Genomic DNA, 24,857 nt, shown 5'->3' with positions numbered 1-24,857 from the left:
CCGGCTCTTGATGCAAGTCTCTGGTACTCTGTGTTTTTCGGTAAAGTCACGTAGGTAAAAAATAAATAAAATAAAAACTAAATTAAATCACGACGTTTGGGGCGCAACACAAGCGTAAGGACGTAAGGACGCTTGTGTTGCGCCCGAAATGTCGTGATTTAAATTTCGATTTAAAGCTTTCGTGACTGCAAGGATTCATCTTCTTTGGTTCTTTCGGTAAAGTCACGTAGAATGAGAATAAAATAATAAAATAACACAATAAAATTCTCACGGCGTTTTGGCCACAACGCAAGCGGCCGTCTTCAGGTGAAAGGTACAGACCTGTCGGGACGACAGAGCTTCAATGAACGATGTTAAGATTCGTAGCGACTTTTAAAGTGATTCACCTTCATAAAGGGGTTTACAAGCTAATCCCTCAGCTATTTGATATGTAAACCCCTTTGTCAAGGTGCCTCACTTTAAAAGTCGCTACGAATCTTAACATCGTTCATTGAAGCTCTGTCGTCCCGACAGGTCTGTACCTTTTACCTGAAGACGGCCGCTTGCGTTGTGGCCGAAACGTCGTGATAATTTTATTGTGTTATTTTATTATTTTATTCTCATTCTACGTGACTTTACCGAAAGAACCAAAGAAGATGTCATGATTTAATTTATTTTTTCATTTATTTTATTTTATTTATTTTTTACCTACGTGACTTTACCGGAAAAAAAGAGTCTGAATCCTTGCAGTCACGAAAGCTTCAAATCTAGAAGTCGCTGGTAGTTAGCTTTCGGCTCGCGTCCATGTTGCACTCCACAGGAGATTTATGACTTAGTTCACTGATGGGTTATTGACATTCCGATTTGATCATTTATTGACAAGCAAACCTACAAATCATATATTGCAGAAATATGAAAATCACAGTGACGATATCAGCTAGTGTGTGAACGTGGATTATTAGTGTGAACGTGGATTATTAATTAGATTGCAGGATCGTCGAAGATGGTGCATTTAACAAAAGGATGATGAGGACGATGATGTATTTCATTTAATGTTTTCCCAACGTGAATATTGAACAGAACTAGTATGAAAGTTAAGAGGTAGCCAATATCTTTAGCAAGGATGCTATGAGCACACAAAACTTATACTTCGCTTTTATAATTAATATTTTGATCAATACAGGCTCAACTTTGGCTGTTCAGACGTAGCGAGAGATTGGTAGTCATGAGCTCCGTAATGGATGACGCAATGTTGAAGAACATTTCACGGCTGGCTGAGCATTTGTCTGGACGTTTTTGAAGAAAAGTTGATAATAGCCAAGCTCTTAACCCTTTCATGAAGTATTTCCATGGTGGTGGACTCTTAATATATTATTATGAAATGATACGATCAATCTACCACATCTATTGAGGTGGTGGTGGGGGGGTCGTATAATTAATAAAATAACATCAAAAGAAATAACAAAATTGCTTTTAATAATTTACACACGAATGTGTGAAACAATAATCTAGCGATCTTCGCAAATGCTCAAAATTGTCACGTACGAGAATGCTTAATATTTAGTGGGCTTAAATTATGTATTAACAATATTCTTGGTTCTTTCGAACATAGATGGACTCGTCCATCTGAATAACTGCCAAATTGCTCTCCGTGGTGCTAACGTAAAAAAAACCCGCCACTTTTTCACATTTTCTTGTTGTGGTTTTCACACCTAATGATGATTGCTTGTGTTGTAGTCGAAACGTCCTGAGAATTTTATTGTTTTATATTTTTATTATTTTATTGTTTCCCTTCTATGTGACTTTACCGAAAGAACCAAGAATATGAATCCCTGCAGTCACGAAAGCTTTAAATCAAAATATGTATTGAGAAGCGAGAATGAGAGTTGCACTGGTTTTACTCTTTACCCAGCTTTTACCCACAGCGAGGCCTCGAGAAAGGGAAGGTATTATTAAACCGATCTGTATTCACACCAACACAAAAAACTAAGCGGTCCTATTCCTCTGCACGACACTGCACACATTCAGGACCAAAACCCGAGCCTCTCTCTCTCGATGGTCTATGAAATATTAAGCAGGGCCAGTGTGATCAGAGTTATTCCTGAAATACTTTTAACAGCACGCCTTTAACGCCAGCCAGACTGCCATCCGTTACATTTCATTTCTACGCTGTTAAAGTTTTAACGAGGTTAGACGCCGGACCACCCCCAAGTTAAATCCATCACTGTCCCCCATGTGGAATGCAAAGTGACTTTGGTTCACAGCCCAAAGAACAGCACACACAGCTTCACTGCAGCAGCAGCAGCAGGAAGTGTGGGGCTATTCCATGGTGCAATTTCATTTGCGTTTCTCCATGTAAGTCACATCTAAAGACAATTTTTATTTTTAACATATCATTTCCCGCTTTCCGAATGTATATAGTCAAACTCTTCTAATCCGTGACATTACCTGACGTTATCCATGGGGCCTATAGGGTCCGTAAAAAACATTATTATAGTAGTAATTATATTATTTTCTGCATCTCTCTGCTTCCAATGATCTGTGGTAATCTGCATTATTTTGCAAATAAGTCGAGTAAATTCACAGCAGACATGGCAGATACGAGGTTCTGCGATCATTGTCCAACCCACATCCAGGGCCCGGATTAAGATGTTGTAGGTCCCTGGGCTACAGGCACTGTGAGGCCCCCAGCAATATTTTCGAGAAGGAAAACAAAGTTAAAGAAAAATACAATTTATTTTTACAAGGCTAACAACAAATAAAATTCAGTATTAAAAATTCAGCTGGCGGAGGCCCCTGGGCCGCAGCCCCTAAAGCCCCGTGCCTTCATCCGGCCCTGCCCACATCACCGCAGATAAGGGGCGTTCTACCGTAGGTTTAGGAGGAGTTGGGAGGCGTGGCGGTTAGCGCAAACTGCCGTGAAGCTAACGACGCAAGTTAAATTGATGGCCACGGCTAACGTGATGAGTGACGACTGAACCGGAGGGGCAGCGTCCGCCACTTCACTATAACCCGCACAGACCAGCGTGAAGGGTGGTCAAACCATGCCCACGACCACGAAAGCGTTGGGGGAGGCCTTCATCCAGCAGTGTACCGGCAAAGGGCTGCAAATTATTACTAAATCTAATCGATATAAAGTATGCTTGTTAAATCAATTCATAGTAGTAAACTTGCACCATATTTCTCCTGTCTTTGTAATCTGGTTTTTGTTATGAACAGTTTTGTCTGAAGGGTTTTTGTAGTTTATATGTTTATGATATATAGTGCAAAACGCCTCAGAGAAAACTTGTTTTGAAAGGCACTCTACACGCCTGACATTACCCAAGTCATGAGGATTATAAACACAACTTTCCCTGCAGGGTCCACAGGGACGAGGCCAGCTTTTTGAAAGTCTGTAAAGGGTCACACTGTAACTACCTTGTGCTGGACCCAGCAGCTCACGGGATAAGTCTTCAAAATTGATGTGTGGGACCAATTCCCTAAATCTCTTTGCTCTGACCACGTGCTCTGAACCTATTGTCTGCTCTATGAAGCAACGTAATTGACTGGCAAACCTACGACGAGGTCCGGTTGCTCTATGCTTTTGTGCCAACGTCCCCAACACAATGTTTCCCCGTGTTCATGGGAGAGAAACAAAATCTCAAATTATTTCAGTGCGCCCGCAGGTCTGATGACGGTTCCGCCTGTGCAGAACATCAGAGCCACCACGCGAGAGTGTCGCAGCCTCCGCAACGTGTCTCAGAGTGGCTAGGACCGACGGGTTGTGCGGGTGTTACCCACCGCCACCACCACCACCACCAGGAGTGCGGGCCGATAAAAGGCAAGAACTCACAATGCACTGGCGTCTTTCAGTGTTTGTTGCTGCCGCTGTTGCTGTTAATGTTGAAATTTACGGTAGAAATAGGGTTAGGCCTCAGAGCGCAGCGTGTGAGCCATCCTCGTTTGTCACTTGTCATCACGACCGTCGTCATCACCATTAATACCGTCATCACCATCCCCACCGTCATCACCGTCACCAATGTCATCACCATCAATACCATCATTACCATCATTACCAACGTCTTCACCATCACCACCATCATCACCATCACTGCCATCACCACCATCATCATCACTATCACTATTACAGGAGGCCTCGTTCTCACCGGGCCAGCACGGCACCCGAACCAGTCGGTTCGGTGTCCAACGATTCCCACAGCCCCCCCCACCCCCCAAAGTCTGTGGGGATCAGGAGGGGCGTGGCAATGCTAGCAGATTCAAACACTAAAGAAAAAACCTGCCATTACAAACGCAACGGCAATGCTATCGAGTGTTGATGCTAAAGTGGCCAAAATCATTAGGTAATACGATTCAGTGTGATAATACTATTGTAATACTAGTCTAATGATCTATAATACTATAAGGGTAAAATAATGCGAAATATTTTCATTTCCACAAAGTTACAAGTATATCTAATCCATCTGTACCTTGTTACAAAGCTATCGCTTGATCATTCACTATCACTGGGTTATGATCTGAACGGTCAAACAATCCCCATGACTTGCACGGCGGGAGAGGCCTTTACCGAGCAAGCGACCGACAATGGGCGGTCGATTATTATGACTGTTACTCACAGCTTATTATTGGTGTTACTCATTATTTCGGGATGCACCCACAGTGGGTTAATGGTGAGTGCACTGGGGATGCGATCCAGGAGTCGCCGGTTGGTACGCTCAGCGCATCAGTTGAAACGATGGCTGCACATTACTTAAAACCCTCCGCGCATCTATCCACCGGGCAGTGTAAATGCGTACACCAGTTAGCCGAACCACAGGTATAACGTGGTGGGGTGAAATGTGAATACGCCAACCTCAACGGAGAAATTAAAAAGTACGCCGAAATAACCTTCCATGGGGGCTTCTCTATAGCTACGGCTATTGTAGACCCCGTTCTGCCAGCAGGTTCATAGTGCAATGCTAATGTGCCATTTTGTTGAGGAACTACTTACCGTGCTGTGTTTTCTTTGTGTGGTCTGGGACTGGTTTGTTGTTTTTTTGCTGCCTTTCCCAAGCTTGGTGAACAAAACGTATATTTAATATTTTTGTTAACTGATATTTAGTGACTTGCGTACCTTTTTCAATATTTTGCACTCTTTGCTGTTGTAACTTGCTGACCCCGTGGCCATACTGTACATCTGTGAAAAAGAGCTTTGCAGCTCATCAGATTCGATCCGTCCAAATAGGGATTCTGATTCCGGAAGTGGTGCGAGCAGGTAATTGCAGGGCTGCACCTTCAGCTTCTTTGCCTCCAAAAGAGCGAGGGGGGGGGGGGTGGGGGGATTGATGGCGACGCTGTGGATCGCACAAACCTCTTCCTGCAGCCGATCGTCCCTCAGCGTGGGCGCGATGCCGGCGCGATGCCGGCCCAGGAGTTCGATGAGGTTGTGCGTGGCGTGCAGCCTCTGTCATCCACAAACAACAGCGACAACTGCAACGTCAGCAAGCAGCAAGACTGCATCAGCAACACCGGCCTTGCTCGGTTAAACATAACAAGCGGTCAAAGCAACACACGCACTCCCAATGCCATTCAAACTTTTTTTGATGATGCATTTTTTTTATATTTGTTTTTTTTTACTGTTCCCATGTGGGGAGGAAAAAAATTAATTACTTTGTGTTAACTGCTCGCTGAAAAACCTATTTGTCAATAATCCGGGAACAGAAAGTGTAACTTTGAGGTAGAACACATGAAGCGCACATTATTCGGAACGCTCGGGGCAAGTGAAGTGTGTGCGGTAATGGCAAGTTAATCTAAACATCAGGAGGTGACTCGCCTGCAGAGAGTCCGTCTTGAGTTTTTCTTTGTGTTCCTCGGAGGACTGGAGCACCTCTCTATACTTGTCGACGGCATCCACAATCTCCCCTAGTGCGTGAACAATTGTGTACGGCACACAGCGTCGTTAAAAAGGACCTTTCCAGGTCATGTGTCGACCTGGACAAGGCCACTCCATCACCCCCCGTCACCCCACGTGCAACCGTTCCACCCCCCCCCCATCCCCCGAGGGCTTTTCTACCAAAGAAGGAGTGTATCAGGAATTTTACCACACATTACTTATCTACGAGCTTGTAATTTGTAACAGCACGGTTGGCTACATATACGGCGCTAAAAAACAGACATACCTATCTTTAAAGCTATGGAACCCTTTTTGCCAGTATCGAAAATTATAAAAAATATATGAATAGGTTTTACCCTTTTTTGCCAATAAAACAGGTGTTAAACATGCAAACACATGCCAACATGTTCGCATGTTTTGCCACAAGTATGTGTGGTTAGTGCAGACCTGATGTCTCGCAAAAGGTATCTGTTTGGTGTTTGAACATCTTAACACCTCCTATTTTATGTTCAGAAAGGGTCAAACTTATACCTATCTTTAAATTTACCAAAGATCTACCAATGCAGTACTGCCATCTAAATGAACTCTAACCTGGCTACAAGTCCAGAAATGACTGCAGGATCCAGTGTATGCCTATATCATTGGAACCCCGAGTTCGATTCCCAGCCACAGCTATCATCGGCGGCGAGTGATATCAGAACTGCTTCTGGCCTGCCCTAGGTTGACTCGGTCAGAAATGAGTACCTGGTGGGGTGAGCACTGGGGAAAGAAATTAGGCTGGGGAAAGGTCCTGACCACACCACACCATATGTGGGCCAATATAGCCTTAAGTACTTAGTAACAACACTTGCCCCAACAATCTACAGGGGTTATGCACAAAATTTGTATTTATACGGTCACATATACATGTATTTAACGATGTACACACACACACTTGGGTTTAGCCAGATTTCGATCAGCTTTAGTGTCACATTTTACAGAAGGTGATTAATCACTTGTTGTGATCGCATTTAGATTCTGTGTATAAAACCAAACTGCATTGAATTGTGTATCCGGCACGACTGCCTATATTTATTATCTTATTCTACATCATATGTATAGAGCGCCTTAGCTCAAGGGCGCTTTACATATCTTTACAGAGGCGGTAAACAAATCAAGTGATTTAGATAGCAGGGGTAGTACAGGGCCCGAGCAATCTGTGAATGTGAAAGAGGGCACGAGGGACATCATGGAAAGGCAAGGGAAGGACGGGAAGGAGTTGAGGGGCGAGGGGTGGGAAGGGGTGAGGCTTTGAGGGAGGAACACAAGGAGGTTAAGGAGGGGGACTGATTAATGTACAGGGAAAGTTTATTCCTGCAGAGGGGTGCAAGGTGGGGGAAGAACTGAAAACAAAATTGGACAGAGAGAGAGAAGATAGGAAACAAAGAAGATGAGAGGGGGGTATAGGATAGGAGAAAGGCAAGATAAGGTCGGGGAAGGCAATGGAGAGATTTAAAAACCAGTGTGAGGTGTTTGAAAAGACAGCGGTGTAGTAACCGGCATCTGAAGGATGAGAGGCGAAGTGTGAGAATTAAATGGGATATTGAAAAAACACGCGCAGAAGCATATTTAAATTGTCTGAGGGGAGTGACAGCGTGGGCAGGGAGACCAAGAAGAAGAGAACACACACGGGTTAAATACATGATTCGAACTGAAAAGAAAAGAGGGCGTGGGCAGGACACTTCAAGGCGAGAATAATGTCCAATGGTCAAAAGTATTGACAGAGCAGCAGCCAAGGAATGGAACGCGTCCACGACGATTCCCACTGTGGGAGATGGAGCAATAAAATCAACTCGAGGAACAGTGCTGGGTGGCCTGGATATGGCCTTCATCCATCAGTAGATCGATCATGGCCAATGACAGTGACATAACAAAGGTTTCTTTTAGTTTTTGTTAGATCGTGTAAATATAAATGTGTCATTAACCCACCACCACCCGACAGCCGAATGTTGAGATTGGTCACGTAAACATAATGTGCCAATGAGTTACTACTTTAGCACACCGGTGTGCTGGAGAGTAAATCCATATTTACAATTTGAGTACGACGTTTCGCTGGTGATTACAACCAGCTTCATCAGGCGATTTGCCCGAATTGTGAAGAAGTCTTCACATTTCGGTCGTAAATAAAAACTGCATTATGAATAATATTGGTCGCGCGAAATCCTACGCCGTTCAAACGACGGTGACGACGGGCGCATTACCAAGACGCACGCTTCTCGTCACGTGCGTCGGTGGCCCCTTGACAATTCAAACAGAGGGGGGAGGGGGGGGGGGTGGAGGTGAGAATTAAAGCTGGAGCGGCACGAAACGGCGCCATCACACCGTTAATGATGTGGATGCCGGCCAGGCCGTTGAGAGCGCACACCAGCTGGCGGTGCGCTTCCTCGCACTCCGTCTTGCACTTCCTCTGCAGCGAGCACAGCAGCTCCTCCATGGTCATCGTGCTGCGAGCGCGCACAATCACGGCCCGGGGAGCCCTTGGTATCCGCTCACAATCACCCTCGCAGTTAACCCGTGGGTTGCGCGCTCGCCCACGCGTGTTCATGGGTTGCGCGCGCACATGCGTGGGTTGCGCAACACACCTGTGAGCGTGCTTGAGTGGGTGTGAGCATGCGTGCGTGCTTGTGTGTGTGTGTGTGCTGGGGAGCGGTAGTACAGCGGTTAGTTGGATTACCGCATCCCGAACAACGAACGGTGGCCTCCCCGAGGTTGACTAAGCGTTAAATGAGAATCGTTGCAGCGTGTAAACATCAGCACACAGGAGACAAAAGCGGCCGGGCGTGGTGTCGCCCTCCAACCTTGTGTGCCGTGCTGGCCTTAATAGGTGCTCGCGCGCAACACTTGCACCAACAGTCTGTTAAAGGCTATACGGTGGAGTCTTTGTCTTTCTTGTCAGTTTTAAGCGTGTGTGTGTGTGGTCTACACCCTTGCCCAGCCGACCACTTGCTCTCTCCCAGAGGGCGTGCTGCCCCAATGATCGAACATTTGCTCCCGCTACTTTAATTCATGGACAAGACACCACTCCGTCACGCGGCATCTCTTTCCCGAAGCGGCTCACGTCAATGGAAATATGAATAGTGCACGCACAGCCCTTTTGTCAATCTACTGCACAACCCGAGGGGCTGTTCGCATTCGCGCAAATTAATCACCGCGGCGATTACCTTGCGGGCGAGCCAGCGTGTGCGTTCCTCACCCTGTGCTGTCCCACGTGACCCCCCCCCCCTCACCCCCACCCACCAAACTCGCTCGCACAGCGTGCTACCGAGTGATCAAACATTCGCTACCGAGTGGTCAAACATTCGCTACCGCTGCGTTATTTCACGGACATCGCATCGCTTCAGGACGTGGAATTACTTGCGTAGGGTAATTAACGTGCATGGTCATATTTACAGCAGTGAATGTATACTTGTCCTCGATTACCGCATTACATTGGCAGGAGCACTTACTCCATTTAAACTATGGAGAGGCATGTCAACCACAACAGTGAAGATGTTACACAAACTCAGTACGATGACCATCAACGTTAGTGCATGTGTAAACATCTACCCGATATGGGCCTCAACACGCTGCGCAGGTCGTAGGGGCTCTTTGACAATACTTTACTACACTGGTCAGTGTGCATTGGTGAAGGTGGGGTGCCGCAGATGTGGGTCCAAGCAAGTACAACACAACAATGGATTTCTCTGAATTGCCCTCTGGTGCCTATAATGTCGTAGGCCTTCATCCAGCATTGGATAGCCCAAGGCTAACAATGATAGATGATATTAAGATGAGCACAGATAATATTGTTACATTATGCATTTTATCAGTGTATGCTGTAAGGTTTTATATTACAACACTGGCAAAACTTATCCATCTCACCCTGGCAGAGGTGCAGCTGTTATTAGCATCCACATAATGAGAACTCATTGCTGTATCTCCATACATATATGTGAAAAAATGTTTTAGGCCCTTCGCCTCTTGGCTTTCCAAACCAAAATAATCCATCAGCACTTGTTAAAGGAAACTCTGGATCCGTTTATAATAAGGCTCGTTAACACATTCTACTGGGTTATCAGATTTCATTAGCAAGCGCACTCAGTATAAACTCTGGGGCCCTGTTCAACACAAACTAAAATTGTGTATACAAACTCATTACATTTTGCTGTAGAACATTATGGTTAAGAGCCTATGTTGGTGTTATGGTTGCACTTGTTTACCCAGCAAAGCCTCAATTATTTTCAGAAGGGTCCTGCCAGGACTTTCTCAGTAGGGTGGTCATGTTGCTGCTCTGTGTGATCCCAATAAAGTACTTTGCGGATCATTGTTCAGCATTGGGATGTTTGTCAAATTCCAGTTACATTGTATATATTTTTTGTAGCTATGGGAGGAAACCGGAGAACTCAGTTTTATCCCATAGCTACAACAAAATAAGAGCGACTATAAACATAGGATGCCAAGCCCCCTATTCGCTCCTTTCACACCGATGTGCTGACCTCTTCTGCAGCGGCAGGAACTCTCCACGCACCACCTGGGGGTGGCAGCACGCCTGGCGTAGCCGCAGCAGCGGGGTCAGCAAACTGGACACGGTGCGCCGCTCCAGGGCGCTCAGCCGCACCGACCAGTCCGGCAGCTTGCGCAGCTTGACCAGAGCATCCTGGGAGATTGGTAAAACATAAATGAATAAAGACGTATCAAAGTCGGGTCTGCAGCCAGAAAATTCACGATCACGTGGGGGTACTGTGATGTCAACACTTACAGCTGGCATTATTGCAATACTTTAGCAAGGTTCATAGAGCCAGACTGAGAATGCAGCTGCTAGGGTCCCAACCCGATTATTCATTTAGAACAAATTACCCCTGTTCTTGCATAATTTCACTGGTTGCAAACCATGACAAATGAAAAAAAAAAACTCTCCGATGTGCGACAAAGATCATCCAGAACAGACCATACACCATATAACAATGCAATGTCCAATCCACAAATACGAAGGAGACATCACAGCGATATACTCTGCTGGCTCCTGACGCGGTGTCTGGCTTGACCACCCTAAATGTGAAATTGTAGTCGTAGCTCTGCATCTGCATCAGCCGTACGGAAGAAGAAGATCTTGAAACGTTTCCAAACGAAGGTGTCATGCCGGTCACCTGGGAGCAGAGCTCGTGTTGACGTTGGTAGAAGTGCTGCTCGACAGGGGAGAACCTGAGCCAGTGCGTGTCCTCCGTCTGCGGGGGCAGCTCAATCTGGAAGAGGGAATTCGTGGCAGAGTGCCCCCCTGTGCATTTAACGGACTCGCACTCGCTCCGAGGACACATCTGTCTGCCGGCCACTCGTGCCGATTCAAGCACGCGTACACCGGGAGCGACACAGCAACGGGGACAATATGTGAATGTTGTACTTCGGTTTCCTTCCCATAACTTAAACAAATTATATATCCAGGTGAAAATAATCGCACTGCTATAAAATTACCTGCAAATTACGCAATTGGGAATATACACGGCAACATAGTCCCTCCCACTGTGAAAGTACTGCTGGCTATGTTAGAAACTGTTTTGTTATTATAAGAATCGCATGACTACCAAATGCACTAAACTATTATTTTATATGCATGTATATATGACTGGCCTCACGTGTGCAGCTCACTGCGCTACAAACCCCGGGGACCTGAGTTCGATTCTGACTCACGAACAATATCAGTGGCGAATATTTAAACCGGTCCTGGGCTTCCCTGAGGTCAACTCAGCCTTAAACGAGTACCTGGTTGTGGCACGTAAATAGCAGCATTGGGAAGGCAAAGGGTGGCTGGGTGTGGTGTTGGCCAACGAGCCCCTCGTGTGCTACGCCAGACTTCATTGATGCTAGTCGTTAACGGCAGTTTTGCCGCAACAGTCCATTCGTGGTCACACGGGGATTGCTTTTGCCGCGTAGCTCACGCAACCTGGTCGATGACGTGCTTCTTGGACGAGCGCCACGTGATGGCAGAGACGAGGCGGTAGAGCGGCGTGGGGTCGCCACGCACGTACGGGCGGTAGAGCAGCCGCTCCCACCAGTGGCGCACCCAGAACGGCTCCACGCCCAGGAACAGCACCAGGCCGTACAGGTCTGATGGCGCAGAGGCACAGCCGACGTCACCCGTTAGGCGGGGAGGCAAATGTTTACTCGTCATCGTCAGGCTGCGGGGGGCAGGACGGCGCGGCGCAGCGCGGCGGGAACGCTGGCGCATCACAGCAAGAATATCCCGAGTTCGATTCCCGACTCGGGCACCTTTCTGTGTGGAGTTTGTATGATGCATGGGTTTTCCTCTGGGTTTTCTCCACTTTCCTCCCATAGATACCAAATAAAATACACAATATCACTGCTGTTGGTCAAAACATTTGATTCCTGAAAAATTACATGGAAACTATGGGTAGATTGTCGTTGGCAAGAAAATGTGTAAATTCCTTTGTACATTTGAACTCAGGTCGTTGGGTTCATAACGGAGTTCACTAAACACTGTGGACAGGTTGGTCTTTTTAGCCCAGGACAGCCTACATAGGAAAATGAAAACTCTAATTATAAATTGCCCCGTCTTGGGTTTATTATCAAGTCAATGCATATATTTATCACCTTTGAATATTTATCGCGAATTATACTAGCAGAAGACTGCTATAAAATCTCTTATGAAGCAGTATAGTTTACGTGGGTGAATATTTTAGAAGTGATAACTCAATCAGGTTGTAAACAGGTACATTACATTATAAGTCACTAATTTGCTTACAAAAAAGACAATGCAAATTTGGTAATGATCTGAAATCATTCATTGAAAACCAGCTGAATGAATAGCAGGTCTACGGTACAGTAAACTCAACACATTTGTAGTGACATCGCGGATGTCACTGTGTGGTGCCGGCCCTAGAGAGGCAAGGCGTGCGATGTACTTAATCGTGGACATCACATATGTAGCGAAATCGTGGATGTCACTGGGTAATGCCGGCTCTAGCGAGGCACGGCGTGCGATGCATTGCCATCACAGACACCCCGTACATGTGGGTGTAGTACCAGCCCTAGAGGGGCTTGGTGAGCGCTGATAGAGAGCGCTGAGTGGCACCACGCTCGGCGTGCAGTGCTGTCACCTATAGGAGGAGGGTGTGAGGGTACCAGCCATGAATGGGGTGAATTTAGGCCATGGCAATCTGGTTGACCCTGGAAGGCACGTGAGAGGTAAGATCTACACAGGGGCCCCAAGTGGGGGGCAAGGAGTGGTCATGTGTCGGGCGAGATCCTGCTCGAGGATTCGAGAAGGTGGTCATGGCCAAGGGCGGGGCCAGCCACGACCCGTGAGGATATAAACCGGGTCCCCAGAGGGACCGGGGTTCACCGTTGCTGTAGTCATCCCGAAGATCTACGTTCTACGTATTACGTCCGAGAAGAGTCATCAACACGTGGACCTGGACCCACGCTGGGGTCCTGTCCGTTGTAGCTACTCCCAGTGTAATTAGTGTAGTTAGCCTGGTGGTCTACCACCATAGTGTGTAGTTAGCCTGGTGGCCCACCATCATAGGGTGTAGTTAGCCTGGTGGTCCACCACCATAGGTTGTAGTTAGCCTGGTGGTCCACCACTATAGGGTGTAGTTAGCCTGGTGGCCCACCACTATAGGGTGTAGTTAGCCTGGTGGGTCACCACCATAGGGTGTAGTTAGCCTGGTGGTCCACCACCATACAGTGTAGTTAGCCTGGTGGCCCACCACCATAGGGTGTAGTTAGCCTGGTGGTCCACCACCATAGTGTGTAGTTAGCCTGGTGGGTCACCACCATAGGTTGTTATCTGGTGAACGAGCAGTTACCCCTTTGTGTTGGCGTCAATAAATGTGTTTCCTCCAAAGAGTACGTCTGCGACTCAGTTGAATCCACTACACATTCATCATGAACACTGCCTTATGAGAGAAAATTATAATGTTATGTTACGTTTCTAGAAATGGCCCTGCACCAGAGCAAATAGAAGGAGCCAGAGAGGATGGCCGAGTTTATAGTTTGAAATTATCTTTTACGCTGTAGGACTTTAAGAAAACGCAGATATTTTAATAAAGTCAACGAATGAACAGTTTTGAGTTGATGAGGCATTTTTTTAAATCCGTAAACATCGAGAAGCAAACAACCCTTTACTAAGATACTAAATGCATGGTGATGATTATTTCGCAAGGCCAATGAAGAACAACTTTAGAACCGCTTTAATTCTCACCTCCCCCCTGTCACCCCCCCCACCCCCAGTGTTTGAATCATCAAGGGGCCGCCGACGCGTGTGACGAGAAGCGTGCGTCTTGATAATGCGCCCGTCGTCACCGTCGTTTGAAAGCGTAGGATTTCGCGCGACCAATATTATTCATAATACAGTTTTTATTTACGACCGAAATATGAAGACTTCTTCACAATTCGGGCAAATCGCCTGATGAAGCTGGTTGTAATCACCAGCGAAACGTCGTACTCAAATTGTAAATATGGATTTACTCTCCAGCACACCGGTGTGCTAAAGTAGTAACTCATTGGCACATTATGTTTACGTGACCAATCTCAACATTCGGCTGTCAGGTGGTGGTGGGTTAATGACACATTTATATTTACACGATTCGGTTGTAAGTAATATATGCATAAACGCCTTTCAAATAAAAGTTAAATAATAAAATTTGTACGTGGATAAATGAATGTTGGGAAAGAAAAAATGGTCCAATGCAGTGCCCATTAATATCCTAAAGAAGTCTGCAGCCCATAATGTCAACCCCCATTATGTAGTTTGTCTGTATATTATGCAGTGTTAATTAATTATGTATGTGGTGAGGTTTCCTAATTGTGTTTACACGTCGGTACAATAGTCTCTTATTTTATTTCTTTTTCTTGATCAAGAAAACACATGTTGGAGAAAACAGGCATACGGACAATTCTGGTGCCAAGAATGAGACATGAGCACGTTATTTTAACGTAATTCATTTAAATCCATTAACATCCAAAAATATGACCACTTTAATTAAAAACGAATCTATGAATCTGAAAATCCAATATCTATGAAAATGTAATCCGAATCTCACCCCTAATAGATGACATTTCAGCATATGGGTATCTCCACAAAAAAATATCAACGATCACTGCACCAGCACCTTGTTTTTCTCACGATGCATTTCTACACGAACAAAAATCCACAATATCAATTTGAAATTGAATCAGTTCACACGACGAAATGTGGGCCGCTCATTCGTTTACCGGCCACCCGCGGCTGCACTTACCCTCCAGTCCGCGCTGGACAGGCGTCCCAGTCACGCACCAGCGATTGACCGAGCTGAGACGCAGAGCCATCTCGGCAGCCTGTGGTGCGAGACAAATCAACACGCGCATGCACACACTCAACGTGCCCCAACAACTGATACAAGCGTATGCACGGCAAACGTGTTTGAGCATTACTACTCGGCCAATGCACTGAAAATCAGCAGTTGCAGTTTTAAAGTATGTAATTTGATGTTCCGCCGGTAATAAAATGTTGTTATATATGAAAACAAAAATATATATACAGTAATGCACCGGCTTACGTCGGGGATGTATTCCTGAAATGTGTGAAGACAAGTATCAAAACAATGTAAATCAAAGCAATTTACAGGGTAGGTGGAGGCGAGGCCAAGGCGACAGATACGAGAAAGGACGGACGATGCTGCCAGCGACATGAGTGTGGGTTGAGGCAATGTCAATCAGGTGGCAGTGTTCATAAAGTGACGATGTATTAGCGAAACGACGTAAAAGGGGGAGACGTAAATCGAGATATTACTGTATATACAAGCTCCCCAAAGAATTATACTCTTCGACATCTACATTTTCAGTATTAATAAAGCCAATGGTTGCATAACTAACAGCTATTGTGTTAAGACCAGAGGCGGGCGTTCAGGGCCAAGCAAGGCCTTCTCTGCTGGCCTAGAGATGGTCAGAATCAGAAATGTTTTTTTAATATAATTTAACATATATTTTCATTTATGCTATATGTATGTTATAAAGTTCGTTCCCATCAGTCTATTAACATAATTTCATTGCTACTCTCTCCCTCAGTTGCGCTGCTTCCAGTGCAGCTCATAAATTAGAGCTTTAATCCAATTAGATTTTCCACCTGTGCTGTCTCTGCCTCTCCGGGTGAAAAATCTACCCTGAGGCCTTCAGAATGTCGAGTGAATCCCCTCTGCTGTTGAAGCAAATGGGGACGATGTTGTTGATTGGCATATTCTTTAACCAATCAGATATCGAGTTTTCCATATTGGGCGTATTCTTTGACATGCCGGAGCCTTCTAGCTGGCCCATAGCCGCCTACGTTAGCATTTTTCGTGTGGCGTTATCGGAGGGCCAGTTAGCTAACTGAAGTGAAAATAGCTAGCACGTAACGTAGCATCATCTAAGATTCATTAAATATTTATTTCATGACGTTGAGATTTTTAGATGTAGTGCTGTGGGGAAAGCCTGTTAAATCCTGATTGTGTTATTTGTGTTTTACGGCATTTTTCCTTGCTTGGTGGTCGTACGAGTAAATGTGACTGGTTGTTGTCAGTTTGTTCTTGTTTCTTTGGTAATGACATTGATTTAGGCTATGCGATGTCTATTTGTGATGTAGCATCCTGTCATACTGCGTAATAGTGGTACATCCTTAATGGTTTCAGTCACCATGTATTCATGTCTCTGCAATTAGTGTATTGTAGCTCTCGTAGCTGTTGAGCCTCGTGTTAAATCACTTTATTCCACTCGATAAAGGTTACTGTCACTGTGAATATGGGGTGGTTACGTCGAATGACAATAGCCTATAGCCATAGTGTCATGTTGAGGTTGTTCGAAGGCGGTTTAATTGCGGGAGGATAGCACTGAAGGCCTAGGTGTAAAATACACGGCCAGCCACTGGTTAAGACGCACAGTGGGCTAGGGTAACCGCAAGAGTTGTCACAACAACATATTTATAACATAACAAACACAAATATTAACATTCAAAAGAAAGAGCAATTTCCCATTAAATATGTTCCATGCAAACTATTTTTCAGAGTAATGGCGGTTAAAAGGCATTATTATTTTTGAAGTGTATGTTATTGTAATAACGTCGAACACACGTGGTTTCTTCATTGTTAAGAGCCTTTATTCGGATACAACCCTATCTCTAGGCCCGGAGTTCGGTTCTTGATGTACGAACTTTAACTTCTCTCAAAGCGTCCCCTCCCCTTGTGCTATCACCTTTTATATCCTCCGAGCCCCCTTTCTGGAAGCTTCGCTCACCCCTTTTCCCCCAGTCAATCCTCGTCCTCCTCCAACAGTTGTCAACCACCGCCCCCCTAAAGTAAACCCTCGTTTTCCGCCTTTTACATTTGAATCTCCACCTACAATCCCTTTGAATCTCTTATCCCCATCAATCGTCTTTGAGGTCTCCCTGCACCAATCAGAGGCCTTGATTGACTTACTGACTGTCCGTTCGCACGTACGCTCATGTCAGGTAAGTATTCTGTTGCCTCGGTCATTACACAACTTTTTAATTGCTACCCAAGTGACTGAGAACATTTATATTACAAGGATTACAGGCTGCAAAGTTTTAATAGTTACAACTTAGGGGAGGGGAGAAATCTTTCTTCAAACTTTAATTACAGCAAGGCAGAAACATTCTACAATAAAACCTTTAAATATGATTACAAAGTTATTGTAAACTGATATCACAATGATTCATAATTGGGTTTTTTGGGTTAGGTCATGTAAAAGAATCAAAATATGTATTTAGACTGGAGGAATCTGGTAAGCTTTGAAGCTCTTTTTCACGGATGTCCAACAGGGGTGGGTCAGCAAGTTACAACAACAATACAAAACTAACGATAAGAATGTATCGTAAACCCTCCGCCACCCGACACAGGCAATCAATAAAAGTGTCACTGTGAACAAACGTGACAAAAACACAATTATGAATAATAATATTAGTCGTTAAGCCTACAAATAAAACTCGTATCACAATTATAGTTATTTCACGAAAAAAAGATTTGCAGTTTGGAATATCAAAACGATACCAACTGTCTCCTGAAGCCCTCTCGTGGTTAGCAGAACTCGACATTGGCATTCAGCTCCTGAACATATTGCTGCCATCACAAGCAAGAAGAGAATTTGGCAGAAACTCTTTGTCGTTGCACCCAGGTACTTAAATTCGTTTAAGTTTAAACTCGTTTAAGTTTACACTTGTGTATGTACCTGGGTGCAACGATGTGTGCTGATGGATTACAAAAAGGAGAGATGAGAACAAGGGTTGGAGGGCTGAAATGGCGAGAGATGACTGGTGTGGTGTGCGATAAGAGGGTCCCAGTTTGTTTAAAGGGAAAAGTGCACAAGACAGTGGTGAGGCCGGTGCTGTTGTATGGGGCCGAGTGCTGAGGCATAAGAAAGAGGGAGGACCAAGCTATGGTAGTCAGAGATGAGGATGTTGCGGTGGATCTTGGGTTTGACAAGGAAGTACAGGGTCAGAAATTAAGAAGTGGGAGAAAGACTCTAGGTGGTAGAAATCACAGAATAGATAAGAGAGAAAAGGCTGTGGGTGTGGTTCTGTCATGTTGAGAGACAACAGGAAAAGCATGTGGGTCAGAAGGTGCAAGTGATGTAAGTGGAAGGAAAGAGATCAAGAGGAAGGCAAAAGAAGAGGTGGATCGATGTGGTGCCAGGGGCGGAACCAGGGGGGGTGACAGGGGTGACATTCTGCGTATAAGTGTACGACACTCGGTCTGGCGGACTGCGTGCAACTGCATTGTCAGAGTGTGTCGCCAACCGATGGCGTCTAGTTCAACAGCCTGACTCTCTAATCATTCTTGAAATTAAAATTTGTTGACTGTCACCCCGGCCTGAAATCCTGGCTCCGCCCCTGCGTGGTGCAATCGGCCACGGTGGCCCGAAGAGCGGATAGAGAGATGGCGCAAGACAGGGCAGCATGGAGAAGGTTGGCGAGGACAGCGGACCCCACACGAGTGGGACAAACGGGTGGCAGAAGACTTCGTCACCACGCCGCTGAAGGACACTGCATAATTGCACGCGTGTTCACCTTTGCGGTTGTGCGCTCCACCATCTGGGCCTCGTCCAGGCAAACCCTCCACCAGTGCACGGCCACCAGCGGGCTCGGCAGCGCCATGTAACGCTTGCCCTGCCGGAACCGGCGGCCGCCCTCAGACGACAAGAGGCTGTCCACACCACCTGCAGACCCCACTCTGACGAAGAAACGAGCACCGGGATGACGCAGTTATATTTTAATAATTAAACAAATATTCTGACGAATTTGATCCCGAACGGGTGATCGGTGTTGTGTCATGGGACTGAGAATGCATGAAAATTCTCAGAGAGCTCAGCAAACTCAGCGAGCTCTCTGAGAATTATATTGGATCAGTCAATCCACAGCATTTTTAATTTCCAATGAGCTCTGTGAATTAAAGATAGTTCTGCCAGACCGACTGGAATTTCCACCACTGGCCCGGGGCTGTAAACTGAAAATGAGCACTGCCTCAGAGCTCATTTGAGCAATAAATAATTTTCAAATTTTTCTTTTGCCAATCCGTAGAGGATTTGGCATAGCGGAGGGAAATAAACCATCCAGAGTTGCCAATGACCTCATCTTTCGAAAACGCAAACGTTCCCCTGTTCACGATATAACTCACTGCGCCCTACCCTCTGTTGCAGTAGGGCAGGTCCACGTAGCTGAGCTCGGAGCGCAGCACGTCGTACGTGGTGATGACCACGTCCTGCTGCGCCAGCTTACGTGGCTGCACAAAGCCGTCACGCTTCACCCCGTTGTACACCTGCGAGGGAGGGGGCACGCATGCAACAAAGGTCACGCAATCAACCGCTGGCCTCTCTCGTGCCATTCAGTGCATTTACAATTCGCTTATTGATGCTTTTGTCCGTCCATAACAGGGGGAACACCAACTCTCGGAAACATGATCCAATATGAAAGAACCATCAGTGTCAAAGTTGTGTTGCTATTTAAGAGGTTTGCCTGATTGAAAATCAGCTAAATTTAGCAAAACCTGAAGACACAAACCAGGGAAAAAATGACTCACAGCGAGAAGTCGATTTTCACACTGCTGATACTGCTGAAGACAAACACCTGTTGGAAGGTGTTACGTAATCCATGTCCTGTCTTTTTTATTCAAACGTTTGACTTTTATTTCATTAAAAGTTAAGTAAAAAATTGATAGAATGGATAAATATGTTTATGTTCTTCCAAAAAAAACATGGTATTCACAAACAAGACCAAAATGTACACGTCCTTCCTATTTGTTTATCAAGTAAATACATTTATGATGCAGTGTGACACCCTGTAAATACAAGTGAAAAGGATAAGACGGCTCCAATGAGGACGTGATTGTAAACACAACGCAATGCTCACAGTATATGATGCAGTGCTGGCCATTAAAGGGAAACAATTCCCTTTGAGAAAATCACAAGGGACTCAACTCACTCGAGTAACACAGGGCAAATGTGATTTGAATTAGCCGAGTTATTCCACAACATGTTTCCGAGATCAGTCCAAAAACAAAGCCCAAAATAAGCGGCGAAAACCAGTGCGGTTTACGCATCGGGCGCGGATGCACGCACCAGCACGCGCAGGGTGCAGGAGCGGATGTGCCGGTTGATTTCGTCCACCCACTGGTGACTGATCGAGCTGGGAGACACAATCAGAGTGGCCCCTGACAGGGTCGGCTCCATCGCCACCAGGCAGTGAGCGCAGTGGAATGGCAGATGACGCTCGCCACTGCTACCGCCCTCCGCCTCCTCATCCTCCTTCTGTTCCTCTTTCTGCTGCTGTTGCTGTCGCCCGCCAATTGCGCCGGTGCCTTCCTGCGCCTGCAGCAGTGCCGTGCTGTAGTTGACACAGGCGGCGTGCTGCCACAGCCCGCAGCTCATGCACTGCACGCGCGGCTTGAAGTCGCTCAAGCCCAGCTCGCCGCACACGCACTCGAACCTACGGGTATCACCCACATGCAAAATCCAGGGGAAGTACAGCACTGTGAGGGTCACACTGGAAGGAGTCCCAATGATCATCGTTATCATTACCTACCACTGAGCTGCCACCAATGCCTCCTCGGCTGTCAACGATCTGCACGGTTGCCCCTCCATCACAGTCATCCCCAGGTATTGTGCCGGCTTATGTTATCACATGTCATCCAGTTCATCTTTGGTCATCCTTTCCCTTCTTTATCCTTCTCCAATGTCCTGAAAAATGATGATGGATAGTCGCCCCTTTTTGTCTCATGTCCAAACCATTGCAGTTCTAACGCAGCTGATACATTACATTTAACGACGTCGGCAAATGTGTGGACAGAAGGCTGTGTGATTTGCTTGCAGAAATTAGTAGAATTATAACTTAATGCCCTCTGTCAATTCACTGCTAGATGAAGGCCTCATCAGGATTGTCAGTCATGAGGGTTGTTTGACCATAATTCATCACCCTGGTCGGTGAGGTTTGATGATGTTGGGGGGAGTGGTGGTGGGGTGGGTGGTCCAGGACTGGTTATGGCATCAGTTGCAACGATCCATCAGTTAGCCATGGGTGGTATTCAAGATAAGGCCACCAGGTTCATACTGAAGCTCACCATTCCCAACTAATCATTGTGCAAACGTTCCACCGGCAGAAATTAGCAGAGGGTGACATTTAGCAAGTTCTACTGATGCAAGATAATTGCACATTTTAACATGGCAAGACCAAAGCCCTCATGCTTAAGTAATTAAATGTTTAAAAGTTAATTTACAGTACAAATTATATTGCCCTTTAATTTCACCCTCCTTTCTATAAAAATAAATCAGGAATAATCCAGATGGTGAAAGCCAAACAATCTCATCGTTCGAAACGTTGGCTTTCGACAAGCTGCCCATCAACGTGATGTGTGGAACAATGATATTGGCCAAGAGAAGGCAATACATATAAAGTACAATTCTTAAAACAAGTCTATATCCTTATATATGATTCAGAAATTTCATTTTACCTTGACAGAAATATACTCGCCTTGAAGAGCAATTGTGCTGGATTTACATATAAATAGAATAGGGCACGAATCTAGCTTTACTGCTAAAGCGAGACAAACTACATGTACATATACAGGGAGGGCCTCCCCACACTGTGCAGGTCATGGGGGTTATTTGACCATACTTTACCATGATGGTCAGTGAGGTGGGGAGGACAGATGTGGGAGGGATGAAAGTACAAAAATCGATGGGAGCAAGGAGAGTACAAAAATTGGCCATACACAAATTAACAAAAAAAATGCTGTTCACGTGGCCCCACAGCAGCCTATAACTAGTTTCCCATTGGTAGTTGCCCATCCCAGCACTATTCAGGCTCAAACCTTTTTAGCTGTGACGAGATCAGATTTGGCTAAATTGCATGCAGTTGAAACTAAATGAATAACCCTCCTAGCAGCACCAATCCAGGAAGAGTATGGCATACAAGACCTCACTACTCACCGGTAGTCCTTCTTGTTGAAGGGGAAAATGGGCACGGGCGTCCTTGGCTCCATCTCCACCTGAACGCCCATCTCGGTACCAACGCCTGACTTCATGGCAGGGGGTGCCTCCCTCTCCTGGTTGGCAGCCTGCTTTGTGGAATTAAGTGTCCTGTCGACATCGCTCACTGCCACACCATTATCTTTGTTGACCTTAGCTCCGCCCAGAGCGTAATTGTGATCGCGGCTTGTGCCGTCAAACTCGGCTTCCTCGGCCGTCCTTGGCATATCTAACGTCGCCGGAATCCCCAATTCTGTCACAGGTGACAGAGGTACAATTCCCGCACTATCGGGGGCGTCGCGTAAAACAATGTTTGTCTTGTCTTCTGCTGCCTCGGCATCCCCACCTGCACCCGCATCCCCCGTGGAGTTTTGCTCTTCTCCATCTGCTGGTACAGATGGCGACGTTGCAGCGTCTGTCACTGTCTGTGATCATAAAAGCAAAATTAATACATTGCATCAATACATGTCTGTCGTTATGTAACAATCACAACAACTTAAAACAGTACTTCTGCAGTCCTCAGTGCGCCACCCTGCCTCCCATTGGGTGGCAGGGTGGCGCACTGCTTACACTTGTGCTTCACAGCAAGGGGCTGGGCTTGATTCCTGACTCGGGCACCTTTCTGCGTGTAATTTGTATGTTCTCCCCCTGTTCTGCATGGATTCTCGAATTTCCTCCCATAATAAAACAAAAAAAAACCCAGTGTAACTCGTATTGGCCAAAAAATTATAATGCTTAAAAGTCACATGCAATGACTCCACGTGGCAACAACACCCCCTGCTGCAAAAACAACACCAGGCCTTGAGATCTCAGTGAGGCTCTCCAGGCGAAACAAGCATAATGCTTGTGATTTTTGTTGTTTTATTTTTTTACCTACGTGACTTTACCGAATAGAACCAAAGAGTATGGATCCTTGCAGTCACGAAAGATTTAAATCTAGAAAAGCATAGTATTCTAACAAGCTATACACAGACCTTAATCTGCGTCTCAAAATCCTCGAGGGTACTTTCTGGCAAGATAGAAATATGAAATTTGGTATGCAAAATTATAAATTTTTCATTTTAAGCACCCCCAAATCTTGAATTTAAGTGCCCCATAAACATGGTTGTGCGTGTCATTCAGAAACCGTTCAAAATATAAGATTGCATTTTTTTTCGTTTGGGTAGAGCATTAAACAGCAAATAAAATTTAAGTGAGAACCATTGTTCCGTTTTATGGTTTTTATATGTTTTCGGATTCAAGCACTTTTTTACAAGAAATATGAATTCGAAAAGGGTAAAAGATAGGAGCTTTCACTCATAGAGTAGTAAGTTCATTCATTTTTGTTCTTTCTAATAAAAAAAAGAGTGGAATCGGCGGTTTCCGATTGGTACGTCTGTAAACGTAAGTTGAATCAAGTCAACAATTTATTTTTTGTGGAAAAATACAAGTTTATAGAGTGGTTGTTTGTGCCTGATCATAGATACAAATTGTAAAAAATCAAATCAGGTTCATTATTATATTTATTGAAACTTTTGCCTGGTGAAGACAGGCTATGTATATAAACGTAAATAGTGTACAATCCACGGTACGGCTACAAACAATTCAAACGCAATGTATGTATGTTTAACTTATTTTTCATCACACATAGCCAACCGTGCTAATTGGGGGGTGCGGGGGGGAAGGACAACACAAAAAAATTGTGCGAACTACACAAGTACACAAGGCAACGACGGCCAAACGTCATACTTGAATGGCGAATGTTGTGGGTTTCCTATTGGCACGTTTTGTTTACGTGACAAACCTTACTAATTGGCTGTGTCGGCTGGTTGCGGGTTTACCGACACATTTATATTGACGCGATCTAACCAAAAAAAGCTCTATTATGGGCAACAAGGTAGTTCCCCGCCATCGCACCTTTTCCAAAGGCGCGGCCCTTGCCTTGCGCGCGCTCATGGTGAGCCCAGCGACAGGCTCTCTGTAGCTCTTGCTGACGCGGAAGGTTCCCCCGAGACCCTGCCCCTTGACGTGCTGCAGCGTGCCGGCGTCCAGCATGGCCCGCACGGCGCTCTGCACCGCCTTCCGCTTCTGCACGGCGTCGTAGCCGCAGGAGGCCGACAGGTGGCGATACAAGGCGCTCATGGACACGCCCTTGCGGCCCTTAGCCTTGCGGAACGCCTCGACGATCATGGTCCTGAGCCCTGCTCGCAGACGCGCGGGAAAGGAGGAGCACAAGCTGCCAGAGCCAGCTCGCCTCTATGACAAGGCTGTTGCAAGTCTCCACTGGAGATTAAACAAAGTACATTCTGCCCCCCCCCCCATCCCTGCCACCGCAGTAATTGCAGTTGTATCAATTTTTCCTGATTCAGGACTGCGTTCCTGATTCAATAATTGATTGAAATAATATTTCTTCTCACATATGTGATTCGATGCATGTATTGTAAGCTTAACAACTGATATTGATGGCTGCATCGATCCATCTCTAGAATACACATCAGCACAATAGGTG

The 24,857-nt window shown here is 45.8% G+C and overlaps 1 protein-coding gene across 3 annotated transcripts in view; it reads right to left on the bottom strand.

Annotated features, from left to right (window-relative positions):
• Positions 1-24,857, bottom strand: part of SHPRH (SNF2 histone linker PHD RING helicase) — a 94,513-nt gene that overhangs the window by 59,212 nt on the left and 10,444 nt on the right. For all 3 annotated transcript variants that reach the window (XM_032973351.2, XM_032973352.2, XM_032973350.2), the window contains exons 8-19: positions 24,266-24,549; positions 22,331-22,794; positions 20,465-20,831; positions 19,535-19,665; positions 18,918-19,080; positions 15,121-15,199; positions 11,805-11,968; positions 11,014-11,109; positions 10,363-10,523; positions 8,210-8,331; positions 5,789-5,877; positions 5,327-5,419 (exon numbers count right to left, since the gene is read on the bottom strand). In XM_032973351.2, the coding sequence (XP_032829242.2) occupies positions 5,327-5,419; positions 5,789-5,877; positions 8,210-8,331; positions 10,363-10,523; positions 11,014-11,109; positions 11,805-11,968; positions 15,121-15,199; positions 18,918-19,080; positions 19,535-19,665; positions 20,465-20,831; positions 22,331-22,794; positions 24,266-24,549 (2,213 nt within the window). The remainder of the gene's footprint in view (positions 1-5,326; positions 5,420-5,788; positions 5,878-8,209; positions 8,332-10,362; positions 10,524-11,013; positions 11,110-11,804; positions 11,969-15,120; positions 15,200-18,917; positions 19,081-19,534; positions 19,666-20,464; positions 20,832-22,330; positions 22,795-24,265; positions 24,550-24,857) is intronic.

The sequence above is a fragment of the Petromyzon marinus genome, chromosome 51 (assembly GCF_048934315.1).
Source record: "Petromyzon marinus isolate PM22_M1 ecotype Great Lakes invasive population chromosome 51, UKy_Petmar_22M1.pri1.0, whole genome shotgun sequence".
Taxonomy (NCBI): domain Eukaryota; kingdom Metazoa; phylum Chordata; class Hyperoartia; order Petromyzontiformes; family Petromyzontidae; genus Petromyzon; species Petromyzon marinus.
This window is presented reverse-complemented; position numbering and strand designations above follow the sequence as displayed.